Source organism: Miscanthus floridulus, chromosome 17, assembly GCF_019320115.1.
Source record: "Miscanthus floridulus cultivar M001 chromosome 17, ASM1932011v1, whole genome shotgun sequence".
NCBI lineage: Eukaryota > Viridiplantae > Streptophyta > Magnoliopsida > Poales > Poaceae > Miscanthus > Miscanthus floridulus.
This window is the reverse complement of record NC_089596.1, coordinates 90,956,914-90,981,010: the sequence shown is the minus strand read 5'-3', so window position 1 is coordinate 90,981,010 and position 24,097 is coordinate 90,956,914. Positions and strand designations below refer to the sequence as shown.

Sequence of the window (24,097 nt, the reverse complement as noted above, 5' to 3'; positions counted from 1 at the left end):
GATCAATTCTTATCTTCACTTGGTTCTGTCTCTTATTTCAGCATGTAAGGACTACTTCAAACAATAACATCGTAAAATATAAGATTCCATTTATTCTTTGGTTAGCGCTACAGGTAAAATGTTCAATACATATTCAACATCTTCTCCAACAAACAGACTCAAAAGAGAATCATTTCTGTAAATAGGTTTTCAGGAGAGAGGATGTCCATATTTGGATTGTGCCTCTCAGACAACCCAAAATAGGTCTTCTGTATAGATATTATAGTGAAAACTGATTTGAATCTCTTGCTATTAATTTTGGGTTTGGGTGCCCTCCTTGAGACCGTCTAAATAGTTGAGAACTCGAGGTCTCGGGCTGTCGATGGGTTGGAATGTTATGGGGTGCTGCACGCACAGTGCTGATGCGGGTGATGCCCATGCCCGCTAGCCTTTTTTTGGGTTCTATCTTATGCCCTTTTCTTCGTATTATGGTCCAGTTTAGTTCCCCAAGAATTTTGCAAAATTTTTCATATTCCCCGTCACATCGAATCTTTGGACGCATGCATGAAGCATTAAATAAAAAAAAATAAAACTAATTACACAGTTTAGACGAAATCCACGAAACGAATCTTTTAAGCCTAATTAGACTATGATTGGACACTATTTGCCAAATAACAACGAAACTGCTACAGTGCCTCATTTTGCAAAATGAAGTCATCTAAACAGGCCCTATGCCCTTTTCTTCGGGAGCACGGGACGGCTGGCAGCTTTGGGACGATGGCGTTGATTACGACGGGGCATCTAGGAGGGGTGGCAGTGGCAGTGGCGGGAGGGCACGTCCCGCAGGCGCAGTGCGGCGCAGGTGCGGGGTGGAAAAACGAGGGCGGAGGCCACCAGTTTTTTCCGGCCATTTCCGCATTTCGCAGGGATTTCTGCTGAAAAGGATGTCGCGGTATCGGTGGTCACCGCAGCCGCCTGCAGCGCAGTCGAGCACAGAGCAGCAGATGCTATTCTCACAGGCTGGCGGGTGACGGCGACCAAGCGCGCAGAGCTTATAGCAGTGGCAACAGTGTCGAGCTGTTAGGGCATGGCCAACGCAAGCTAAGAGCACTGTTAGCCTCAACGAAGGTTATGCCCCACGTAGATGAGGACGCGGCTGAGGCCGCCGGTTCTCGCACCAAGGCCCGGTTTAGTTGCCAAAATTTTTGGCAAAATGCAACTGTAGCATTTTCGTTGTTGTTATTTGGCAATTAGTGTCCAATCATAGTCTAATTAGGCTTAAAAGATTCGTCTCGTGGATTTCGTCTAAACTGTGTAATTAGTTTTATTTTTATTTATATTTAATGCTTCATGCATGCGTCCAAAGATTCGATGTGACAGGGAATCTTGAAAAATTTGACGTTTTGGGGTGGAACTAAACAGGCCCCAAGTAGATGAGGATGCGGCTGAGGCCGCCGGTCTCGCAACGTAGGCATTAATTGCTCTCTCTAAACCTGAGCATTCAGTAGTAACTTTATTTCTGACCCCACCATACATATGTTTTACCCGTTTGCTTTACGTGTAACCAATAGCCTGTTCGGTTGGCTGGTTCATATCGTTGCTGGTTCGTAAAGAAATACTTCTGGTTGATTTGTGTGAGAGAAAAATACTGTTTCGATTGAAAATTTACTATCGTTTACGACAAGCCACAGCCAAACGAACAGGCTGCAAGCAAGCGCAGACGGCGTCGTGCTACGACCTCTTTTCTCCACAGCAGTGGATTCAGAGCTAAAGTTTAGTCGTGTCACATCAAATATTTGGATATTAACTAGAAAGACTAAACATTAGCTAATTATAAAACTAATTGCACAAAAGTAAACTAATTAGCGAGACAAATCTATTAAGCCTAATCAATCCATAATTAACAAATGTTTACTATAACACCACGTTGCCAAATTATGGACTAATTAGACTTAATAGATTTGTCTCATAAATTAACCCCAATCTATGTAATTAGTTTTGTAATTAGCCTATGTTTAATACTTCTAATTGGTATCCAAAGATTCGATACGACAGGGCTAAACTTTTGACAAAGAAAACAAACACCTACTCAGTCGCTGCTTCGGTCTTTTGTCAGATAAGGTCTATGCAGCCTCTGTAGGCTGTTCTGAAGCCCTGCGGAACCACAACTTGATGACACGGACGTGCGAAGATGACATGGAAGCTGGAGCAGCACGCCAGCGAGGCGCGTTGGGGAAGCCCTTACATACGGTTCTATCAAATCAGTAGTAGTACTATCTTCAACAGTCCATTTTAAACGATTTTTTTTAATTTTAACATTTTTATAATTAATTTTAAATCTAACACTGTAAGATTTTTTTAAACTAACACTTTTGGCCGCGCCTATTGCCCTGGCGCAGCCAAATGCCTATGCCACGCCATGCATGGTGGCGCGGCAGAGGTCTGACGTGGCGACGACCGGTTTCGGTGACCGTTGACATGGCAGCTCTTGCCGCGTCACCGACCTTGGCGCGGCAGTGCCACGCCCTGATCCGTGCCGCGACAGAGCCGAATAAATACCGCGCCTAGTCCCACCTGCCCGAGCAGCAAGCCCGTCTAGCCGCCGCGCCTGTCGCCCGGCCGACGGTACCTGAACTGTTTAATCCGAATGCGTCGTGCCGATAGTGGAAGTTATTCTAAGTATCGCTTGACGTAAAATCAATAGTAGATTTATTTCTGTCTTTGTTGAATTTTTTTCACGGCCGAATAGAGAATTGATAAGCCAATTATTTGTTTTCCGTCTTTCATAATACGGTTAACCACCAATTTAACTAATCGATTATGAAAAATTGCCACCGGCGTCGAGATACGCCGGGACTGCCGGTTCCTGAACTAGTTGGTACTTAATCTCGCCGGCAGTGCTGCCGCGACGTAAAGAAATGAATATGAAACAGATAAATGAAGTCCGTGCGCAAGTTGACAAGCTGCCACATAACATTTTCATTATTTTGATATAAGTTTGACATAACATAACCAAATAACCCCGCAAGTTTCGGACACCAATATTCGTTTGACCTAACAAACTAAGACTCAGGAGTGTAAGGATCCCTCGGACGTCTCTGTCTCTTCGGATTTGTTGGCAACATATTGGGAGTGTAGCCAACGTCGGTATGGTCTCGTCGACGGTGCGTATGGCTTGTACCCTACAAGTATATGATACGCACGATTACTTATAATTCTTTATGATCGTTAGTTCATGGAGTCTACGTATTTAAATAAACTATATTTGATAGTACCTGTGAGGCTCCTTGGGTACCAAGCGGGGCACCACCTAGCTAAGACATGCCGATCTCGTGCTGCAGCCAATCGTCCCACTAGTCGTGCTGTCTGCGGAAGCCGGGGGGTCGTCGTCATCGTCGTCCTCGTCGTCCTCGGTTGTAGGGTCCTTCCCAGCGCTATGATGTGGTGGTGTACGCACCGCGGAAGTGGTACCTGTCATCTGCTGAGAAGAGCCGGCTGGTGTCCTCAAAGAGGCTGAAGACGTGGCACCCGACCGCGTCGGGAGTGGCGGTTCCTCACAAGGAGTGTCTATGTAGCTTAGCTTCTAAGCTAGCTTCCTGTAGCTCTTCTCCACCTTCTGCATAAATAGACGTTAAAGTTAGTGCATTACCCAAATGCATATACACTAAAGAAACATTTTCAGAACGGACAAGTTTATGTTACCTCCACAAAAGCTGGGTTTCGTCCCCAACGACTACTTTCTCAGTGGAGCTTATAAATAGACCCCCAACCGGCCATTTGAGATGTGGAGAGCTGAGGAAACATACTAAGGGTGTTGATACACCATTTTAGTGATCTCCACTTGTATAGTGCTTAGTGATTCATTAGGTGATTAGCGTAGGTGCTTTGCGAAGTGCGTAGGTTGATTAGACCACCGCTTATGCGCTTGCTCTAGGTTTAGGTCTAGTTTTAGTGAGGTTTGCACACCTCTTATCACTTGGTGCTTGCGCGCACCATTGTTGTATATCGGAGGGGCTTGTAGTCTTGCGAGATCACACCAACCACGTTTGTGGTGTGGCCACCACCGTGTACCGAAGGGAACAAGGCCCGCGGTGGTTCGGCCAAAAGCTTGATAGTGAAGATGGCAGGGAGCATCCGGGAGAGGTTGGAAGGCACGTCGGAGACCCACTTACGCATGGGGAAGGCCCGAGGCTATCCACAAAGTTACCCGACTAGGAGCTTGGCCCTTGCGAGAGATTTCTTGTGCGGAGCTCCAACGAGGACTAGGGAGAAGCTTGCACGCTTCTTGATACCTCGATAAAAATACCAAAGTCGTCGATGGGAGTTTGCATATCTCTACCTTACTCTTTAGCTTTCCCATTTACATGGTAATCTTGGTTTGTGCTTTACTTTCCTAGCTTAGTGATAGGCTAGTTGATAGGTTTGGAACCTAGGTTGCATAACTCCTTTTTACGGTAGAGATAGCAACAGACTAGCAAAATCGTAGTTGCACATTTAGATTACTTTCTTGCATAGGTTTTGACTAGGTAGAAAAAGAGGTCATATTTTAGAGTTAGAGTTTTAAGTCGCCTAATTCACCCTCTCTTAGGCGTCTCGGGTCACAGCTTTTATATGTATGGACCTTCTTAGAATCAGCGATGCACGCCTCCATTATGGCTGAGAGGTTCATCGCTTCGGCGATGGCGAGTCCTTCTCTTTCACATTCATAAGCGGTGGAGATATTGATGCGCAGGGTGAGGACACCCTGCTCCATTGGAATCTTCAACACCAGATAGACATAATGGGGCATGGCCATGAACTTGGCGAGAGCTGGTCGGCCAAGGATGGTGTGGTAGGCGGTGTCGAAGTCTACCACAAAGAAATTCACATACTCAGTACGGAAGTGGTCGGTGCTGCCAAACTAGACTGGCAAGGTGATCTACCCCAAAGGTTGGGACGCTCTACCAGGTACAACCCCCAAAATGGAGAATCAACAAGGATGAGATCGTCCTTTGTGAGGCCTAACTCAGTTAGGGCTCCGACAAAGAGGATATGAAGGGCACTCCCACCATCGATGAGGACCTTCTTGAACCGCATGTTGCAGATGATTGGATCCAACATGAGTGGGAAATGCCTAGGGTATGGGATATCTGCCCACTAGTCGACCCTACTGAATGTGATAGGATGCTCCGACCAGTCCAGATATTTGGATCAGCGACCATGTCGTATTTGGTGCTCGACATGACCTGCCGAGCGGTGAGCTTCGGCTAGCGTTTGCTCTCGAAGGCAGCGCATCCGTCCAAAGATTGTGGCGACCATCTTGTTGGCATCTTGGAAAGCATGTAGTCGTGCATCCTTAGGCACGCTCCTCCTTCTTGCCATCACTCGAACTCATCATCCTTGCGCGTCTGTCATTTTGCTATTCATCGTGAAAGCTTTGGCCATGCCATAGCATTGCCGCATGGTGTGCTTGCTGTTCTTGTGAATTGGGCATGGACCGTCAAGAAGCTTTCATAGGTAGCTTGAAATTGCACTTAGCGCGTGGCTGCTCTATGTGTTGATGAAGTTTTTCAGTCGGCGGCGACATGGCTATGCGTCCTCGATTCCTCTGACCGATCATTATGTCGACATTCGTGATCGTCATAATGCCTATCATGATCTTCATAATGACATTCTTTGCGGTGATCATCATCACGACGTGGGTGGCGATGCGTAGTGGGAAGCACGAGCAACGTCATCCTTAAACTGTCGATCAGCTTCTTCAGAATCTAATATGAGTTTGTAACCTTGAGGAGTTCGACTGATGGTCTAGGGGCCTCTTGTGGGTAAAGTTTGGAGCGCAGTTCCTGATGGTGATGGAGTCCTTCTAGTGAAAGCGGAGATGGCCTTACTGTCCCGATGTTGGAGATGGTGTTCCTTGTCCTCAGAGAAGCGCCTGATGTAGCTTCACAGAGTTTCCTAGAGGTCTGATGGAGTTTCTCCCATATCATACTCGTGCCAGGCTACGGCACGTTGCCATATAATTCTCGACGAAGACTTTCTTGAGATCATCCCAAGATTCGATGGAATCCTCCCTTAGGCCCACAAGCCAATTGTTGGCTATCTGGGAGAGCATGATAGGCAAATAATTTGCCATCGTTGTTGTTTCCCCTGGTGCATGTACGGCGATCTCGTAGATGCATCCACTGCTCAGGATTAGCCTTGCCATCATAGATATCGACCCCAAAATCTTGAAGCCTGCGGGCCACGTACAGCTCACAACCTTGTTGAAGGGGCCGGGTCCTATCGGTTCGATATTAGGGAGTGGTCGGAGGCCGATGGGGTCATCGTGTTGGTCGTCGTACTCCTGTCGTGTTAAGTTCTGCCTAATGTCGTTGGCGCGACTGTTCTCAATGCAACTACAGACATCAAGATTGGTGTTGAGGCGGTCACGGGCATCACCACGCAGGGTTGATTAACCTCCCGGTTGGTGTTATGAGCTGGTCGGCCATGCTGATTTTGTGGTCCTTATGATCTAGGATTGATGGCGACATTGCCCCTGGACCCCCCTTGGACGATCTGGCTGCTATTGTAATGACTCCCCCATCATGGTGAAAAATACAAGGGTTACGACTGTGTCAGTCGCTGTCGAATAAGACAGAGTTGGGTTTCGGATGTCGTTGACTTAGACCTAAGCTGCTTTACGCAGTGCTTGAATCTTGAGTACCTCGGCATTGGTGGAGTCTAGCCAACTCGTGGGTGGCCACAACTAGATTGGCGCTTAGCATCTGCTCCACTTGCTGGTTGTCCACCATGAGGAACTCTTGTTGAAGATTACGGGCGAGAGGCGGTGGACCACCTCTAGCAGCTTGGACAATGTTTTCTGCTTCTTTCATTGCGACGTTGCTGGCGATCAACGTTTGTGGCTCACGCCCACGGTGTTGGACGCAGGTTTCTCCATCGATAGCGATGCTATCATGGCTAACCATGAAGAGCTCTCTCCCCAAAGCCTAGAGGAAAAGGTGGGCAGGTGCTGGTAGAGCCTTCGGAGTATGGTTCAGGGCTTTCCTCTAGGATTATTTGGAGCGTGTCATCCGGAAGGTCTGTTCAGATTTGCACCATGTTTAACATTGGCGCAGGCTAGTCGGCCTCAAGGAAGTCAATCTGATAGAGGTCATCGACGCGGCTGCGCTTGCGTGGTCGGCGAAAAGATGGTGCACGGCATCCTGACAGATCGGACCCCGCACCCACCAGCCTGAAAGAACAGGGCTTTGAACATGCTCTCCGTTGGGACGGGGAGTGGTCGAAGTTGAACGATACACCCTTCCGGAGTTGCCTTGAACAGTGGCTGAGTAGGTCGCTCGGTTGTAGCGGCTTGGTGAACTTGGAGTACGGGAAATTTGTTGCTCGCTCTGGATTGATCTAAGATCGAACCCACGAGGAGCCGACATTCTACTAAGTGGTCCTAGACCCGATCGATGGATGTGATCAGATCATCATTTGCTGATGGATCTCCTAACCCAGCGGCGGGGCGTCGGGATCGGAGATATCGTTGCAAGTGTTAGCGCGATTGGCGTAGGGTGATCCTACACCGCTTCCACGGTCTCCGCGTTGTCGTCGGGGCTAATGATCCAAGTCATGGATTCGACGATGAAGATCTGGCCCGGCTCGGGAAAGGCCATGGAGCTCGGAAAAGTGACCATCTGGTTGGCCATAGAATCAGCATGCACACCCCCTACCTGGCGCGCCACTGTCGATGAAATCTGGTTGGCAGTCTACCAAGGGGTATACCCACGATAGTAGATGAATCGGTGGAGGTGCGCATAATAGAAACCGGATGGTGACACAAGGCGCAGAGACAACGATTTAGACAGGTTCGGGTCGTCTGATCGACGTAATACCCTACGTCCTGTGTCTTTGTTGGATTGTATTAAATATAAGATGAATTTAAGGGGGATCCCTACCCGCCTTATATAGCCGAGGGTAGGATTACAAGTCGGTTTAGACCTAGATCTATTCGGTTATATGGTAAGTATTTACAAGTAATACGATATCTATCATATCCGAAAATATCTTCCTTCATAGCCAAGATGTCTTCTTATTGCCTTGCGGTGCACGCCGACTAGAACTGGGCACCGTAGGCCTTGATCTTATGGGCTGGACCTCCCCTAACGGTGCGGCTCATGTCCATTGTCATGGGTATCTGGGGTTATACACCCCACACTAGTGAAGCTGTTTTTTTTTTCATGAGCAATTTTCTAGATGAAGCTGAGCAATTTTGGAAAAACTGTTGGCAAAACAGTTTTACCAATAACTTCATGCATGCATGTGAGAGAGAAATGAGGGATAGATGTGAAAAAACTACTTTTTTTAGATTCACCTTTCTCCGTTCTTTGTGAGAGTATACAAAAATGAGCTTCAGCCCATGTGCTGTTTTGAAAAAGTGTGTTTGGTAAAAAACAAGAGGCTCATAATAACTCATGAAGTTGTTTGATGAAACTGTGTCACATAGGCCCGGTATATATACCCAGGATGGATGCATGAAAACTGGTTATTCTGGCTGTAGCGCCGAGGCATACAATCCGCTCAACTTTTTTAATAAGTATTTTGCCATTAATATAATGTTCCTCCAAATGGGTTACTTGACAACAATGCTAACTGCACGTGTCGATTGTTCCGGAACCAATTAAATTGTGTACCATTATATGTTTCTTATTACAAGTAGATAGATGCATCATGCATTATATTTTATACTCCGTGGTGAACAGGTGAACAACGTCAGCAAGATCAGGAGGGCAGCTAGCAGCTGGATCGCCCTGTGGACGCTTTTGCAATCAATCGGATCGACTAATCCATAAGAGTAAGACACATATCCAATACGAGTAAGACACATATCCAATACGAGCACGAGCAGTGTCTTATTATGGCTCCGTTCGTATTCGTCTTCTTTTTCAACCTAAATAATATTTTTCTATCACAACAATTCAACCGAAATCATGTTTTTCAACTAAATTCAGCAAAACGAACATAACCTATATCTATTAATTACCTACTCCATAGAATTGACAGATACACGATTACTGACACTACTATCGCCGAGGCTGTCAGCTACGACGAGCAACTGATTATCTCTATCTCTTCTCTGTCTCTAAAACATCTAAAACTATTCCGTCCACCCGGCAACCTGGTGTCGCTTGCTCCCAGCCCCGCCCGGCAATTCGGCACGCGCCATCGCTCTCAGACCCCGCCCGGCACTTCCGCACGCGCCCTCGCTCTTTCGCACGCGCGATCGCTGTACGCAATCTCCTCCTCCAATCACGCTCCCTTCAAATCGCAAGATCGCCTCCTCCAATGACGCAATCGCTGGTCACGCCCGCGCAGTCTCCCTTCCCCGCAACTCCTCCCCGCAAAAGAAAAAAAATCACAGTCAATCACGCACGCGTTGTCTCCACGCCGCCGAACGCGCCACCGCCTGCACGACCTGTCCTGCCGTCACTGCCTGATCCCACCAGCAGGACGTCGTCTGCCCGATCCCGCGCACCCTTGGCGCTCTGCGATCCTCTTTTCCCCTACCCGGCTTTCATCGATGAATCAAATCCTTGCCCAGATCATGTTTCCATCTCTGCCTGCAGATTCCATGGCCCGCCGCAAGCCGCAATCAACTCCGACTCTCGTCCATGACCACGCCGACGTCGCTCCTGCCCCTCACGGCCTCAACTTCCGCTGCCTGCTTCCAGTTTCACGCCAACAGCTCTCCTGCTCCACGCGGACATCACGTCCATGACGCTCCTGGTCCACCCCGACGTCCAAGGCGACGGCCCCGGACATCAAGGAACTCGGCATCAAGGTTTGAACCATCTCGACGATGATCTTTCTTCTCTTCCCGACTACTGCCTGTTTCAGTTTCATTGCCTGTTGCAACTGCTCGGGGACGCTCTCATGGTGTTTGATGAAATGTCTCTTGAGCCATTGCAACGTTATTGGATAGCACTAGCCAGCGCAAAATTTTCCAAAGGGTCTCCCTCCAGTTTAGTTGGGAGAGATGGCCGACCATTCCTGGTGATTCGATCCCTGATTGCACTGGCCCGTTGATGTTGGGGAAAAAATGATCCTGCTTGCACTAGCACGTTTTTTCTATCTAATTGACTGTTTTTTCCAATGTTTTCCTAAACGGTAAACGGTAGACAGTCGGCGAGGTCTCGTGTAGCATTTAGACCGTGTACACGGCGTGTACACGGTTTTACACGGATTACTCGTTTTTACTTTATTTGTAAAAATAACTATAATAACCTGTGTATATATTCCTATAACATAGATAATATAGAATTACACAACAACGGTTAGTCCAATAATATAGAATTAAGAACCTAAGTGCTAGACCTAATAGCCTAAGTGCCTAATAAAATACTTCCTCCATCCCAAAATAAGTGCACATCTCGCTTATCGAGGAGTCAAACTCTTTTAAGTTTGACTAAGTATGTAAAAAGTAATATTAATATTTGTATATTCAAATAATTTTATTATGAAAGTATATTCCACAACTAATCTAATGGTACTTATTACACATCATAAACATTGGTAATATTTTAAAAATAATTTATTTTTAAAATATTACCCAGTGTTCGCCTACACGGCCGTGTAGATTGATTACACGGCCGTTTTTTACCGTTTACACGGCGATCCCGTGTAACCTACCGTTTATGGCCTAAACTGCACGTTCGGCTACCGAGTAGCGATTACACGTCGAGTAATCGGTCTACACGGCCGTGTAGGCGAACACTGGTTTTTTCTCATGAAACTTTCCTAATCAATGAAGTAGGTTTTGTTCTTCGGATGTCTAGGAAATTAGACTAATAATGCAAGTGACAAAAAATTTTGTCAATTTGTTTGGGTCCTGATCCTTTCACTAACCTGTTGTCAGGATTTGTTCAGACCACAGCTTAAACTCTGAAGAAACGAGGTGAAGAGCCCTGCAGCTGTACATTTTCAATGTGCGCCTACTTCAAATTGCCTAGACAAGAATCCCCATCGGTAATGATTTAGCAGTCCTTATATTGACAGATTCCTAACTTGCTCGAAATTTCCAGCTTGCATTTCCTATCACAGTTCATAATTTCAGTTTTCAGTCATTTGCGCAGTTACTTTCTGCTTGATGTTTTTGGGTAATATATGAAGCTGAGTGACTGTTAGTATGCACAACAATTTATATATAATCAGCCTTAATATATCATATTTTCTTTGTTATTGTTCTCGCTACTTCCTCCATTACAATTATAGATCATTGCTAAAGCATGGGATGCATTGCGATTGTAGAGTCTCGACAAATACTCCTACTGAATATAGGTTTCAACAAAGACATACTTAATGAAAAGTCGTTGGCATCTAAAACTATTTAAGCCTAAAGTTTGTTTCTTATAGGGGAAAATCACTAATTTATTTAAATCAGTTTATGTCAGTTCTTCTTTCTATGAAATGAATCTCTTTGTGGCCAATTTCAATATCATATCAAATCTTTAGTTTCTCAGCCATCACAGTCCTACAATGCCGGTCTGTTCCCTGGGTCGTCCGATTCTTCCATCCACGGCCTTTGGCTTTCTACAGTAATACAGTGCCCCGTGCCCCTAGGGCCCTTCGATGCACGCCGATAGTCCATCTCGCACCTCCGTTCCAGGGCACGAGGCCTCCTTATCCACACGGCCTGCTCCTCCTCCATCGCCGCCGCCTCCGCACGACCTGCTCGCACTCCCTTCCTCCTTTGGATGGGTCCGCCCGCCGCCAGTGCAGGAGCCATCCCCATCGCTGCCTCCGCCTTCCCCTCCTCCCCGTACCTGCTGCAGCAAACGCGGATGTCATCCCCATCGCCGCATCCGGCCTCCCTCCTCTCCGCACGTGCCATGTTTGAGGTACTGGAGGTTTCATTACTGTTTCACTGATGAAATGGATGGAGTTCACCTTACTATGGTAATATCCATCCATCTTTCAGCTTGAATTGGTGATTTTTGTTACCATTGTATGTGTATTGATATCTTCTAGATCATTATTTGGTCATTCCGAATGTAAAGTTTTTGCATCATCATTGTATGAATATACCATTGGTCCATTCACCAGCAAGAATCAATTTCATTGTACATGCCAAGGATAACCAATATCTGGTCCAGTGATATCAAAATTTTATTTTGCACAAGACTTGTGCTAATTTCTCTTGAATGTGACAAACTGATTTCGCAGTGTTTTACTACTGAGCATTGAACATGTATGAAGCTAAAATTGTGAGATGTGATCCATATATTTGTAGAGTTTTTGGCAGTAAGATTTGCATAGCTGTTGGCTTTGAAGTTACTGGTAACTGATTTAGCTTGAGGTGCCTATCACTAATCCAAACTCACCATCCTCCATCCTATCGTAAATTTTGCAGTGTGATTCATCAGAACCTAATTCATGTGATTCGGTTTGCAATTGTGGGCTGATGATGATGGCCTTTGGTTATTTTAATAAGAAGGCTGTGCGTTGACAGTGAGGAGTACCCTTACATTGGGACTATTGGTAAATGTTCATTTGATTCTGGCTCTGATGAATCACAGGGTCATCAGCTCAGAATTGCGATAGGGATTCAAACCACAGGAGCTAATAGCACCGTGTCTAGAACCGGTGCTCTAGAAACATGACACCGCAGGGAGGGTAGGGACAAGGTAGATGCGATAAGCGCCGCCTCAAGGCAAGGATGGTGGAACAGGAGTGAAGGAGCGAGCATTGCATGCAAAGCCGAGTCGCGTTGTTCCAAATAGGAGGGGTGGCGAGGGATCTAGAGCTTTGTGTCCGAGTGCCACCACAATTTGATCGTAATGCCAAAATCAAATTTGTAATCCATTGCTGTGATTGCACCTTTATTGAAGCAAGTTTTATGTGATCTGGAGTGGTCTTACAAACCTTTTGGACTATCTATTGTTTTGCAATGATAAATTATTTTAGGGGAAAAGCAATCTGTTTCTGTTATTTAAAACTAAAAGAACAATAAGTTACAAGAAGTGGTAGAATAGATAATTGTGACAAACTAGGTTGTTTCAATTTCATGTCAAAACTTAAATTATATTTTAATTGTCCATCCTTCATGAAGACTCATGTAATATTTGTTCCAAACATCACGATTGCAATATCTTTTTTGGTTAATAGTATAACAAACGCTAATACATATTATCATGGTATTGGCTCTGTTCGGCTTACCCCATATTCGACTTGTTCGGCATCTTTTTTTCAGCCAGAACAGTGTTTTCTCTCACAACAATTCAGTCGGAACAGCATTTTTCAATCAATTTTAGTTAAGTTTCAGATCAGCGAACAGGGCCATTATGTTTTTCCGTTGCAATGCACGTATACGTAGTAATATAATATAATGGGCTCGCCGATCGGATCCGGGGCTGCTGCTGCCGCTGCCGCTGGCCTGTTTGTGCTACGCCGGTCGCCCCCTGCACGGTGCATGCCCATGGGCCATGGTGCACGAGCACGACTGCGCAGAGACGCAGACGGCAGACCAAATGGCAACATATTGGCATCTGCATGCTGCAGCGCGTGGCGCACGCGCATCTTTTTGTATTGTTTTATTTTATTAAAAATGTCTCTGCTTAGAGGATGACCTCTTGAACAGTAATAGCAGAGCTAAATGAGGCTATAGCCGTTAATTTTGTATACGAACGTGCATTGCTGCTGTCCACGTCCACCTACAGCTGCGCGTGCGCGGGATCATGGCTGGGCCTGGGCCGCTAGCTGCATGCGGCCGTAGCCGCTCGGAAGGAGGACTGAGTGGAGCAGCCCACGGGAACGGCCCACCTGGCTTTTATCATGTCAGCGGCTACCGGAATCGCACTGCAGCGTGTGGTGCCTGAGCTGGGAACCGAAGCATACATGCATCGAATATTCTCTCTAGATGCCGCATCATCCCGTGCGGAGAAATCCTCACCGAACGACGCCGTCCGGGACGGAGCATCTCGTTCGCCCCCCCACCCCCCACCCCCCCTCTCGGCGACTCGGCTCGCGGGAACCCACCGGAGCTGCACGGACTGCTATCGCCGGCGCCTGGCCGTTCTCTCATGGCGACGCCTCCGCAGGTGATCGACCGACCCCTCCTCGTCACCCCTCTCTCTAGTTTCTAGGGTTACGTTGTGTGCTGCTTGATTGGAATTGGATGAATCAGAGGCCAACAAGGCCTCAAGTTCTCCTAGGGGATTCATTCCGAACTTAACATATGCTGATTGGTTGGATTACTCTTCTGATTTTTCATGTGTTGCATCAGTGCGGATGTCATTCAGTCCTTGTTAATAGAGGATTATATTCTCTCTCTTTTTTTTAAACCAAAACTTATATAGTGTTTGCATTCCCTTGGACATTCTAGATGGAGGACAGGCAGATTAGACGGAAAAAAAATTGTACTCATCAGCGCTGCTACTTTTTAGCTGCTTGTATGGTGGTTTTGTTTTTTTCGGTCTAGGTTAAGAAGACAAAGACATCGCATTGCTTAATGGTCCATTTGAGGAAAGCAATAAGAATAGGATTGACTATCTAAGCACAAGAATTGGGAGGAAAGGAATAATAATAGGATTGACTATCTAAACACAAGAATTTACGAGGATAATACAACCTTGCACCAAAATGACAAGGCTTAAGAGATGTCCTTTCTTTCAGTTTTGTCAAGTTTTACCCAAACGCTCTTTGTTCCATGATGCTATCCATGTAATATTGAGGAATAAGTAGCCATCTTCTTGAATACAGTCTGACACAACCTAAGAAATAAGCTAGTTGGGACTATTCATTAGGTCAGGTGAGACGGGTAGCATATATTTCAAACTAGTCCTGCATGCCATTGGTGAACTAAGCAATGCGCTTATTTGGACACCTTTTTTGGATTCCCCAGCCAAAATTGCAGGGGACCCAAGATGAGATCCATATTTTAAGGCATGACAATCCAAATTGTCCTCAACATATGTGGTCAAAATTTTGTAATATATTGACCATATAGGATTGTATTGGAGCAATTGATGGGACAGATATAAGAGCATATATTAGTAAGTCTTCTTTTGTCGTAGGAAGTCATTTGCATCCCAAAAAATGTGTTGGCAGATGTAGATCTTGATGTTCATTCTACCAGAGGACAATTGGACACCAAAGCCACAGAGGACAGCACGAGAACAAGCAAATAACCATAGGTTAATGATAGAAAAGAGACAAATGTTTGCTGACAGAATGTGGGCAGATCGTTAAAATCACCGTGACAATTAATATGTAGTGCTTTATGTAATAGTGAACTAGTAATGACATGGACCTTGTCCTGCTTGTTTTCTTTATGTGATGTACTACTGATGTTGTGAACAAATCTTCAGTATTGTCATTGCAATAGCCGTTCCTTCGGATATTAATTAATGTGTGTGCTTTTCTCTTATTTACTGCATCCCTGCATTTTTTTCCTATTGAGTCTTTATAACAATTTATCTTGGTGTTCATTGTCATATTTTTTACAACTTCACAGGAGATGGACCTAGAGCAACATGGGGACAACATGCCTGGCAAGGGTGGAGCTGGACAGGTCTATTGGTCCAACGCAATGTCTAGTTTTGTACTCAAATATTTGGCTGACCTAGTTGCGAGTGGAACTAAAACCACGAGTGGCTTCAAGCAAGCTCATCTTAACAGTTGTGCCAGAGCTTTGTATGAGAAGCTGGGTGTCCAGCGCACCGGTGGACAAGTTGGTAACCATCTTAGGAAGTGGAAAAGGATTTATGCAAAGATTGAGAAGCTGAAGAACTTGAATGGAGCTGTTTGGGATGAACATAATTGCATAATCAGTCTTGATGCAGAGCATTACAATAATCATATTAAGGCAAGTAATCAGCATCTTCTTATGGTTTGATTGTTGCAATTTTAGGTGCAACATATATTATTCCTACCATGATCTGGGTTTTGACTTGTAGGACCACCGTGAAGATGCCAACTACTTGAACATTCCGATTGAGCACTATCATGAGATGGCCACTATATGTGGCAAAAATTTGGCAGCTGCATATGCTAAAGGATCAAATGAGCCACTTGGTGTTGAAGTGACTGAAACATATAATGCACCAACTGTGGCTGAAACCGGTGCATATGCTAACGGATCAAATGAGCCACTTGGTGTTGAAGTGACTGAAACGGATAGTGAACCAATTATGACTGAAACAGATTATGCACCAATTGTGACTGAAACAGATAATGCACCAACTGTGACTGAAACAGATAATGCACCAACTGTGACTGGAACAGATAATGCACCAAAACCCACGTCTAGTGAGCCAAGTGAACAAATTGTTGCTCATGATGGAACACACTCAGGCAATAATGGTGCAGAGTCCTCAGGTACTAAACAGCCACCATCAAAGAAGCAGAGGATATATACTGATGATGACTTGGTTGTGTTAATGAGTCGGACCCTTGGCGAACTTGCTTCGTCTATAAAAAAGCTTTCTGAACAACCTGACCTTCCTGTTCCAAAGGGGTTGTATGAAGAGCTAAAGAGCATCCCAGGGTTTGATGAGGCACATCTTGAGCACTACTATGCTTATCTGTGTGAGAATCCTCCACTTGCAAGGGCATTTTATGCACTGCCTCAACTTTCTAGCAAAGTTATATGGGTGGCTAGGTACATCAAGAATCACAGGTCCGAACTAATGTAGGTACTCTGATGATGTCGTGGTATTTTGGTGTAATCACTAGGGATGGGAAAAAAAAACTTTGTGCGATGTGATGGTCTGGTAGTATGGAGGGTGGGTAGTGTGACTCTAATCTGTATGGAACAACCTGGTAGTGTGACTCTAATCTGTAGGGACCTATTAATATAACATAATGTAGATCAATGGTGAATTGTCTTGCTTAATTTTATTCTTTAATATCTATTGTTGTTGTTTTCAAACAGTATTTCCCCAAATGTGTGGATGGACCTATACAACCAACCAAACATGATTTTGTACCAACTCATACCATACCATACAGCCATCCAAACAAAAATCATGTATCTCTATAACATCTCACCCCAGATTTGTCCCGTCCATCCTCTTCTCAACCAGGATGCCATCCTCTTTGGTTCTTTCCATCCAGGATGGTCCATCCCATTCACCTCCATACACCTAACCAATACTGCTCGTTGTTCAAAGAACACTGTTCGTATTTCGCAACACATGTTCATCTTTCACTTTGTCCAACACTGTTTATCTTTCACTTCGTCCAACACTGCATGTATTTCGTAACACACGTTCATCTTTCATTTCATCCGTCCCCAAGGTGTGTTCAGGATTCAAACACTGATCAGGTAGCCTCGAAACCAGCGTCTGACACATGTTCATCCTTCACTTCCTCTGTCTCCAGGGTGCATTAAGGATTCAGACACTGATCAGGTAGCTTCAAAACCGCGTTTCCAAGCGGGCATTCTTTCACTTGTTGCTCGTGCTGTCGTGCACAACAGGGAGCTCGGAGATGAATGACGTGTGTGCTCATGACAGGCGGACTCATCTGCCGATTCTCCCTTGCTGTTGCTGGTTTCATTTCCTGTTGATCTGTCCATTCAGGAGTAGTTCATTTCAGCCTTTAGACAGTAAGGTGTCAAGGTGGCGCTTTGTTCATCGTGGACAGAGATGACCTCCCCATTGACGTTAACGATTCATGGAGTTGCCCAGATGCGTACTGAAAACAACACGGAATTTCAGGTTGGAGTGGGGTGGGTCGGTGTTCCAAAACTTTCAAATACCTGACCATTGCCTATGCTATGCTCAGTACTACTTGTTCTTATCCACTCTGTTTAGCAACGAAATTGCAGCAGCAAAATCCGAGAAAAGCCAAAGAAGTTCGCTACACGATATACCAAGCACCACGCCACGCAATACTGCAGACTAAAAACAAGCTGCGCAAGAAAAGCTTTGGGGGGGAAAAATCGTAGAGCCAGTGAGTAGGGCGCCAGACCACCATTTCTGAAAAAAAAAATCCTGAACGAGCAAAGGTAGCAAGTTTCAAGGTGCTGATCAACAGGCCTGTGGCTTGGATCAATATGAATCGATTCTCGCCCGTTTCCCCACATGAATCTCTCTAGCCATTAGCCTCTCTCATTTCTCCACGTGAATCTCCATCCAGCTATTACCTAGCTCTAGCTGTAGGAAAGATGCTCATTTCACTACGTTCATCATCCATGATCCATCCATTCATCTGCGGGCGCAACTGAAGTCTGAACCTAATCTGAACTTCACTTTCTGATAACATCGCTAAAATTGATGCAGCATTCTCAACCTGTCCACATAACATACTGGAGGACTTACACAGATTCACATCAGATAGGGCTACAACATTTCCAGACTCGCGGTAGAAGGATACATCATTTCCAAACCCGTTTGGCGAAGTACCAGTACCAATTTTATAGCTTTTGCTGACACCAAGTCTACGAGTCCACTCTTGACACACATTGATGTACAGAGCGCATTGGATGCCATTCCGCAAACAAGCAGCACAATGCCACAATCCAAAAGTAGAAATTACATAAGGTTAGTACCTTGATGTGGATACATATAGAAAGAAAAAAAAACTATCTATGCCACATCTGATCTCAGAGAACACCATCAACTAAACTATGGCTTTACCTTTCAACTCCAGCATCATAAATTAACACGGTTTCTGTTTGATTTCATCCATGTTCTTGCTGACAGAAGCTCAAAGGCACACAATAGCACATACTTGGCACATCCGAAGTAGGTGCAGATTGGTGCATAAAAGGCATCCAGAAACTTCTCCACATCAGTAGTTACAGCATCCTGCCAAAAGGAAATAAGAAGATTTAAGTAGCAGGCCAGAAGTTTAATTTCACTGGGGGGGTGGGGGTGGGGGGGGGGGGGGGGGGGGGGGGGGGGGGGTACTGCTTGCTAAAAACTCCACATCAAACATAATGACTACTTACGTTGTTGGAACAATTGTTGACCCACTAAATCCAATAAGCAAAATGGAAGCATAGCATACATCCATTCTTGCTTTTGTTTGGCTTATGCCATGCATATGTTTGCGAGTTAACATAGCAATGAACAATAAATGAAGTAAACTTAACAAAATTTAAACATAAAAAACTATAACATCAACTTGGGACAATACTGAGGAGGGCTCCAAAGTTTGCTAGGACCCATGAAGTAACTGATTAACCCTATATTCAGGTGGGCCCTTTCTAACCTTCTCTTCCATTGCAGAGAAAATTTCCTATCACTATGACACAAAACAGGAGGTTTCAGAGAAAAATCTAATGAAGTTTGGTGAGTGACATTCAACATGCAATGAGAACTAAATCATGGGGCAAAGCGTTTCTCAAATTGATCAGGAAAATCTCCAGAAAGTAGTTAATCACTTAATTACAACATAATTGTGTGGCCTAATGGAACAACCAGACCATACTGAATATCCACATGATGGAAAGAGATGAAAAAACTATATCCTTTCGAAAGTTGAACGATTCCATCTATCTACCCTTACACGCGAATTTGAATTTCAGAAGCTTCAAGTGTCTTTAATATTTTCCCTGTTCCTTAACTGGGTAAATTTGAGATAGGTGTATGGCAATCCTTGAAGGGTCGTGATATAGAGAATAATATTTTGTAGCAAACTAGCCAAGTGTGACAGTCCAACCCAACAGAATAATCCAAACACAGCCACATGCTTCTGTAGCAAACTAGCAACTATCAATGGATTTGGGGAAGTAATTAAACTTAGTCCGCTACACCTGTTTGCTTCTTGATGAATGCGAGGTCACTCTTTTACCACAAGAAAAAAAATAATCATTTTGAATTATAGAGTACATCTCCAAGAAACTGCATGATGACCTATCCATTGGTCACTACGGGACTACTGGCTAGGGCACCCAAGAGTTTGCTATCATTCTGTTGGGCTGAGAGGTATAATGGTGCATTCTCAAAGCTTGGAAGGCTTTCAGAAGAGGACTCAGAATGATGAAGTGCCATTGCATAGTGGTAGCCAATCAAGACATGTTGGATGTGTAAAATGAGTAAGCAGAATACTATACATAGCAGTCATAGACTCATAGTCAGTACAGCGTCGGAACCGGGAACAGACTAATACGAGTAACCAACATGAATTTGTAGTAATCTATACTATGCAAAACTAACTATGGAACAAAGTCAAATCGCCAAGAAAGGCAAAGACCCCTGTTGGCTAAACAAGGTTGATTTGTGGTGAGATCACAACAAATACACGCACTCACAGCATTTGAATATTGCAAGGTCAATGAGCAGGGTTATTTGCACAAAGCTACCAATGAAGCAATAGAAACTGTCATAAGGAGCCAGTGTTTTGAGGATTTGTGCAAACTAGCTGGTCATGTCTTTTAGTTTTGCACACCAGGTCCTTCCATCTTCTGTGCTTTGTGTCGCTATATGGCCTTTACAATAAGCTTCAGTCCCGCCATACAGCGGCTGATGTGTGGGAAAAAAATTTAGGACACACCAAATAGCACTTGGAATAAACATGGGTGCAGGGTGGCCAGCCCAACAAAAAAAAGGACACCCTAATATGATCCTGGATGCCCAAAACTTAGTTCACCTGAATGAACTAAAACATACATTTGCGTACTTCTAAGATACAACAGAAGCTACAGTTAAATAGGCGCACATAAATTCAACCAAGATATTTCGACTCATGCTGTTTACAAAAATGTGTAGAGGTGACCCGGTTGTATTCATTTCAGTATTTCACAATTATGCAATAATACTAAAATTTAATCTACCGAACAGACAACTATTGGATTTCAGTTTAAATTGAGGTGTACCTCTCACATCTGAAGCTTCCAAACTGCCATCTCCCCATAGATTAGAATGAATTCATCTCAAGGCTGTAGGTCCTCCGCTTGAGAAGCATCCTCACTGCTGTCCTATACGGCTCCTCGAATGCATCCAACACCCAAGCTGCACCAGCAGCCCCATTCCAAACTGTCTCCCCTGTTCCTTCCTCACTTGGCTTGATCGCCACCAGTGTTGCGCCATTCAGCACCAACCCCCCAGGCAGCTCAATACATGGTGCGTACCACAACCACATGCTAAGCTCTGGCATGAGAGTCCGGTGTGAGTCCCTAGATGTTGATACTGGTTTCACCCTCAGCTCCTGCAGTTGGCACTTGTCCATGGTGAGCACTCCCTGGCCATCAGCATCTGTCAGGTCCAAGCTCTCGAGCATCCTGTGATCAGCAATGATCGGCTGCAGCAAGTAATGCCTCGCGGCAGCTGCAATCAATGAGCTGATTGTCCAAACCACCCGCAGCTTAAACCCCCCGTTTGTGTAGAACGACTCAGGGATGCTTCCTGAATCGTCACATTCATCAGGTTCGGTGCGCCCACCGTCACCAGAGGGAGCGGTGCTAGCGCTATCTGAGCCAGCGGAGGAGGGCGAGGCCGAGGCCGAGGATGCTCCAAGGATGACGCAGCTGCCCAGTGTGGACCCGAAGTCAGCCTTCCACTTGAGCATCACACCGTCGTCCATGCCGAGCTCGCCCGCCGGGAGCTCGATGCGAAGGTGGCGGAGCTCCTTGAAGGAGCGGAGCACCTCCGAGGGCGAGTGGTGGGACACGTCCCCAGGAGGCAGTGGCGAGGAGGAGGAGGACGACGACGATGGCAAGGAAGCGGAGGATGCCGGAAAGCCGGAGGCGGAGTTGGCGGGGGAGAGGATCTGACCGAGCGCCTGGATGGGCTTCACGATGCCGCCGAGCACGATGCGCGCGATCTGTGAGAAGACCCCGCGGGCGCGCACGGACGCCGTAGGAGAGGACGGCGTCGACGGGGAGGACGACGAGGAGGGGGGCTCGTCGGGGATGACGCAGTCGACGCGGACGAGGACGGAGTCGACGAGGGGCACGAGCTCGTGGAAGCGGCGGGAGACGAGGGAGCAGCGGCCGAGCGCCTTGACGTCGCCGATGCGGTTGAAGATGACGAGGAGGAGCGCGTCGGGGAGGCGGTCGAAGTGGTCGTCGCCGGCGGCCCCCGAGAGCCAGCGTTCGTCGCCGCCGAGGTCGCACCGCCAGCGGCGGGATCCCGCGGGATCTTCGGACATCGGCGGCGGCGAGGCGGACCGGATCTGGAGGGGGAGGCAGGCAGGCAGGCGTGGGAGACGTGGGCACGCGACGAGGAGCGTAGAGAGAGAAACAGGAGAGAGAAGGAGGAGAGGTGGTGGGCTCGCACTCTCTTGTTTTTCTCGTTTGGGAAGGGAAGATGCTGGGAAGCCCCTCGACCTTCCTAAAATTACTGTCTAGAGTAATGAGAAACTTAACATTCACCCTGTTCGCATGATGGTTTCAGCCAGTCCAAATCAGCAAGCCAACAGTATTTTTCTTTCACAATAAACCAACATCAACCAGCCCAAACCAGCCCAGAAACCAAGCAGCGAACAGACCGATTAATGGTCAGCTACATGGTTCAAATTGCCAACGCCCAACGACTAGGACCAGCAATTTCTTCATGTGAAATGTACCAAATTTATATCATGACTTTTCACTTAAAAGGGAAAAATGAAGTAACTAATAATCTCTGTGAAACACTAGCATCGATGACAAATAACACTAGGATTCAGTTTAAAGAAAAACAAAATCGATTCAACATTTTTTTACCTAGCAATAACCAGCCTTTGTTTTTGGAACTGCAGTAAAATTGAGCTAACCAACATCAAATATAATGGGAGTAAAATGCACCAAGAGGCTCTATTTTTCATATTTTCATTTAGGTTCATAAACTTTCAAAATAATTATCTGGATTCTCTAATTTTCCAAGTGGTTCGATCAAGGTATTAATTTAGGTCCATGATTGGATCTGGAATAAACTATTCTGTAAAGTTGAAGAATCAGACAATCACTTTAAGAGTCCATGAACCAAGATGAGAATGAAAAAAAAACGACCAACGACGGATTTCACTTAAAATAAAAGAAAAATAGGAGGAAGTAATGCGTCAGTAGTATAGGGTTTTTACTAGAACGAAGACAAGAAAGTCAATAATCAATTGCTACTGAGTGGCTATCTAATCAAAGATCAATTCTTTATCTTCACTTGTGTCTGTCTCTTATTTCAGCATGTAAGACTATCTTCAACAATAACATCTAAAAATATAAGATCCATTTATTCTTTGGTTAGCGCTACAGGTAAAATGTTCAATACATATTCAACATCTTCTCCAACAAACAGACTCAAAAGAGAATCATTTCTGTAAATAGGTTTTCAGGAGAGAGGATGTCCATATTTGGATTGTGCCTCTCAGACAACCCAAAATAGGTCTTCTGTATAGATATTATAGTGAAAACTGATTTTGAATCTCTTGCTATTAATTTTGGGTTTGGGTGCCCCTCCTTGAGACCGTCTAAATAGTTGAGAACTCGAGGTCTCGGGCTGTCGATGGGTTGGAATGTTATGGGGTGCTGCACGCACAGTGCTGATGCGGGTGATGCCCATGCCCGCTAGCCTTTTTTTGGGTTCTATCTTATGCCCTTTTCTTCGTATTATGGTCCAGTTTAGTTCCCCAAGAATTTTGCAAAATTTTTCATATTCCCCGTCACATCGAATCTTTGGACGCATGCATGAAGCATTAAATATAAATAAAAAATAAAACTAATTACACAGTTTAGACGAAATCCACGAAACGAATCTTTTAAGCCTAATTAGACTATGATTGGACACTATTTGCCAAATAACAACGAAACTGCTACAGTGCCTCATTTTGCAAAATGAAGTCATCTAAACAGGCCCTATGCCCTTTTCTTCGGGAGCACGGGACGGCTGGCAGCTTTGGGACGATGGCGTTGATTACGACGGGGCATCTCTAGGAGGCGGTGGCAGTGGCGGGAGGGCACGTCCCGCAGGCGCAGTGCGGCGCAGGTGCGGGGTGGAAAAACGAGGGCGGAGGCCACCAGTTTTTTCCGGCCATTTCCGCATTTCGCAGGGATTCTGCTGAAAAGGATGTCGCGGTATCGGTGGTCACCGCAGCCGCCTGCAGCGCAGTCGAGCACAGAGCAGCAGATGCTATTCTCACAGGCTGGCGGGTGACGGCGACCAAGCGCGCAGAGCTTATAGCAGTGGCAACAGTGTCGAGCTGTTAGGGCATGGCCAACGCAAGCTAAGAGCACTGT

At 45.7% G+C, this 24,097-nt stretch overlaps 2 protein-coding genes across 6 annotated transcripts; one reads left to right on the top strand and one right to left on the bottom strand.

Annotated features, from left to right (window-relative positions):
• Nucleotides 1-9,145: 9,145 nt before the first annotated feature.
• Nucleotides 9,146-16,814, top strand: LOC136517575 (uncharacterized). 5 transcript variants are annotated; one of them, XM_066511181.1, is made up of 4 exons: nt 9,147-9,784; nt 10,870-10,968; nt 15,455-15,805; nt 15,897-16,814. In XM_066511181.1, the coding sequence occupies exons 2-4, from the start codon at nt 10,927-10,929 to the stop codon at nt 16,632-16,634; spliced, it is 1,131 nt and encodes a 376-aa protein (XP_066367278.1). In that variant the 5' UTR covers nt 9,147-9,784; nt 10,870-10,926; the 3' UTR covers nt 16,635-16,814. The 5 variants fall into 5 exon arrangements, 4 of the variants coding, with proteins under 4 accessions (XP_066367278.1, XP_066367276.1, XP_066367279.1 ...); XM_066511179.1 differs by having other exon boundaries at nt 10,859-10,968; XM_066511182.1 differs by lacking the exon at nt 9,147-9,784 and adding an exon at nt 9,871-9,996.
• A 1,526-nt stretch (nt 16,815-18,340) lies between these two features.
• LOC136518357 (F-box protein At5g46170-like) lies at nt 18,341-22,251 on the bottom strand. Its single transcript, XM_066512007.1, has 2 exons — nt 20,765-22,251; nt 18,341-18,752 (listed from the first exon to the last, which is right to left on the bottom strand). The coding sequence occupies exon 1, from the start codon at nt 22,036-22,038 to the stop codon at nt 20,806-20,808; it is 1,233 nt and encodes a 410-aa protein (XP_066368104.1). The 5' UTR covers nt 22,039-22,251; the 3' UTR covers nt 18,341-18,752; nt 20,765-20,805.
• Between the last annotated feature and the right edge of the window lie 1,846 nt (nt 22,252-24,097).